Source organism: Otolemur garnettii, unplaced genomic scaffold (genome assembly GCF_000181295.1).
Source record: "Otolemur garnettii isolate 467f Iridium unplaced genomic scaffold, OtoGar3 scaffold00220, whole genome shotgun sequence".
NCBI classification, from domain to species: Eukaryota; Metazoa; Chordata; class Mammalia; order Primates; family Galagidae; genus Otolemur; species Otolemur garnettii.
This window is the reverse complement of record NW_003852615.1, coordinates 2,253,554-2,255,153: the sequence shown is the minus strand read 5'-3', so window position 1 is coordinate 2,255,153 and position 1,600 is coordinate 2,253,554. Positions and strand designations below refer to the sequence as shown.

Here is a 1,600-nt window from a genome sequence, read left to right as displayed (position 1 = left end):
GACCACTTTTACCAATGTCAGGGAGAATATTTCACAGTAGTTTTCCAGCCTTGGGAAAAGGCCCAATTGTCATGATATTGCAGAGGCCAATAGTTCAAGAGATGGTGACAAGTACCTGGCTCCATAGTTGCACTGAAGGCATTACTTGAGCCTCTGGCTCTGGGACTTACTGTGACTGGTCTCTGCCCTTGGAACAGGAGATAGACTTCACAGGACTCTCCTCTTGGTACAGCCATCCTTTGCTGTTTCTTGCTCTGTGTTCTATCAGTGAGGGAAGCATCATGGGCTGGGCTACCTATGAATCACGCTTAGACTCCTCACCATGTGGAGACCTAGATGTTCACTTTATACTCGGAATCCTTGTAATACCTCCTGGAGGTAGAATAGCTAGAAATTACTGTTCTCAGGTAGAAAGTAAGGAAACTGAACCTTGGGGGAAAAAATTGATGTGGGTGGAATGGCCAATCATATATGTTAGTTACATATGGCAAGTGAGCTAGGGTTCAGCCAGCAAATCATTTTTTACTGTACTTTACTTGAATGTGAAGCAGCAATGACATGGGACTTTGTTTTCTTGAGTTCATTTATTGATTTTAACGTCTTTCCCCCACAACACACAGGTACAAACAAGACATGTGGCTTTGTAGTGTATCAAAACAACAAGCTTTTCCAATCAAAAACATTTATAACTAAGTCAAATTTTAGTCAAAAAATTATCTCAAGCAAAACTAATGACAATAAAGAAGTTCAGCATGCTTCTGTTGAAATGGTCTTTAGTCCAAAGGTGAGTATTTTCATGAACAGAAATAAAAAGTTCAGACCACTCTTGATTATAAATGCAGGGATAGTTTGGGTAAAATAAACCCATATAAACGATTCTTTGAAGTATCCATTTAAGTGTTCTTCTTACTCATATATTCAGTCAAACTAAATGCAAAATTAACTAATTTGCTTTTTGTACTCTTTTCCGCTTCTTAATCTATAATAAAGATGCTACTGCTTAGTATGTGTCTGACTGATCTCTCATATGACAGTCTTACTCTATGTGACTTTTTTACCCAATTAAACATTAAAAATTCAGTCATTGTAATTTTCTTATCATTTCACAGTACAGTCGAGAAGAATTTCAACTCTATTCCTTTGCCTGTGTCTTTTGGAATTTTTCAAAGAACGATTGGGACACGTATGGCTGTGACAAAGTCAAGGGCCATGATGGATTCTTGCAATGCCGCTGCAACCATACTACTAATTTTGCTGTATTAATGGTAAGGAAGTACACAGTAATTTATTCTAGGGGAGAATTTTCCTTATTCACAACTCTAATATATGCTTATGGGAGGAAATCATGGGGTGTAGTTTGATTTTTAAGTTTAATTTGATTCTTGGCTCACATTAAGTAGAAAAACAAGGAATGGAGTGATCAAACTAGGAAGGGACATGAATGTAGACTAGAGTTTTTTGCAATATGGTCGTAAGAAAGAGAGGTCAGCACTGCATATTTAATAGGGAAGGGAGCCCATGTGCGAAAAAGCAGCTGCCAAACTCCATCAACTAACCCGGATGTTTAAAGCAGGAGTGCCCAATCCTTTTTTTTTTTTTT

At 37.8% G+C, this 1,600-nt stretch overlaps 1 protein-coding gene across 1 annotated transcript in view; it reads left to right on the top strand.

Moving 5' to 3' along the window:
- The window catches only part of ADGRG7 (adhesion G protein-coupled receptor G7), a 28,341-nt gene that overhangs the window by 4,722 nt on the left and 22,019 nt on the right, over nt 1-1,600 (top strand). Inside the window, exons 3-4 of the mRNA XM_023508066.1 lie at nt 621-784; nt 1,110-1,265. Coding sequence (XP_023363834.1) covers nt 621-784; nt 1,110-1,265 — 320 coding nt within the window. The remainder of the gene's footprint in view (nt 1-620; nt 785-1,109; nt 1,266-1,600) is intronic.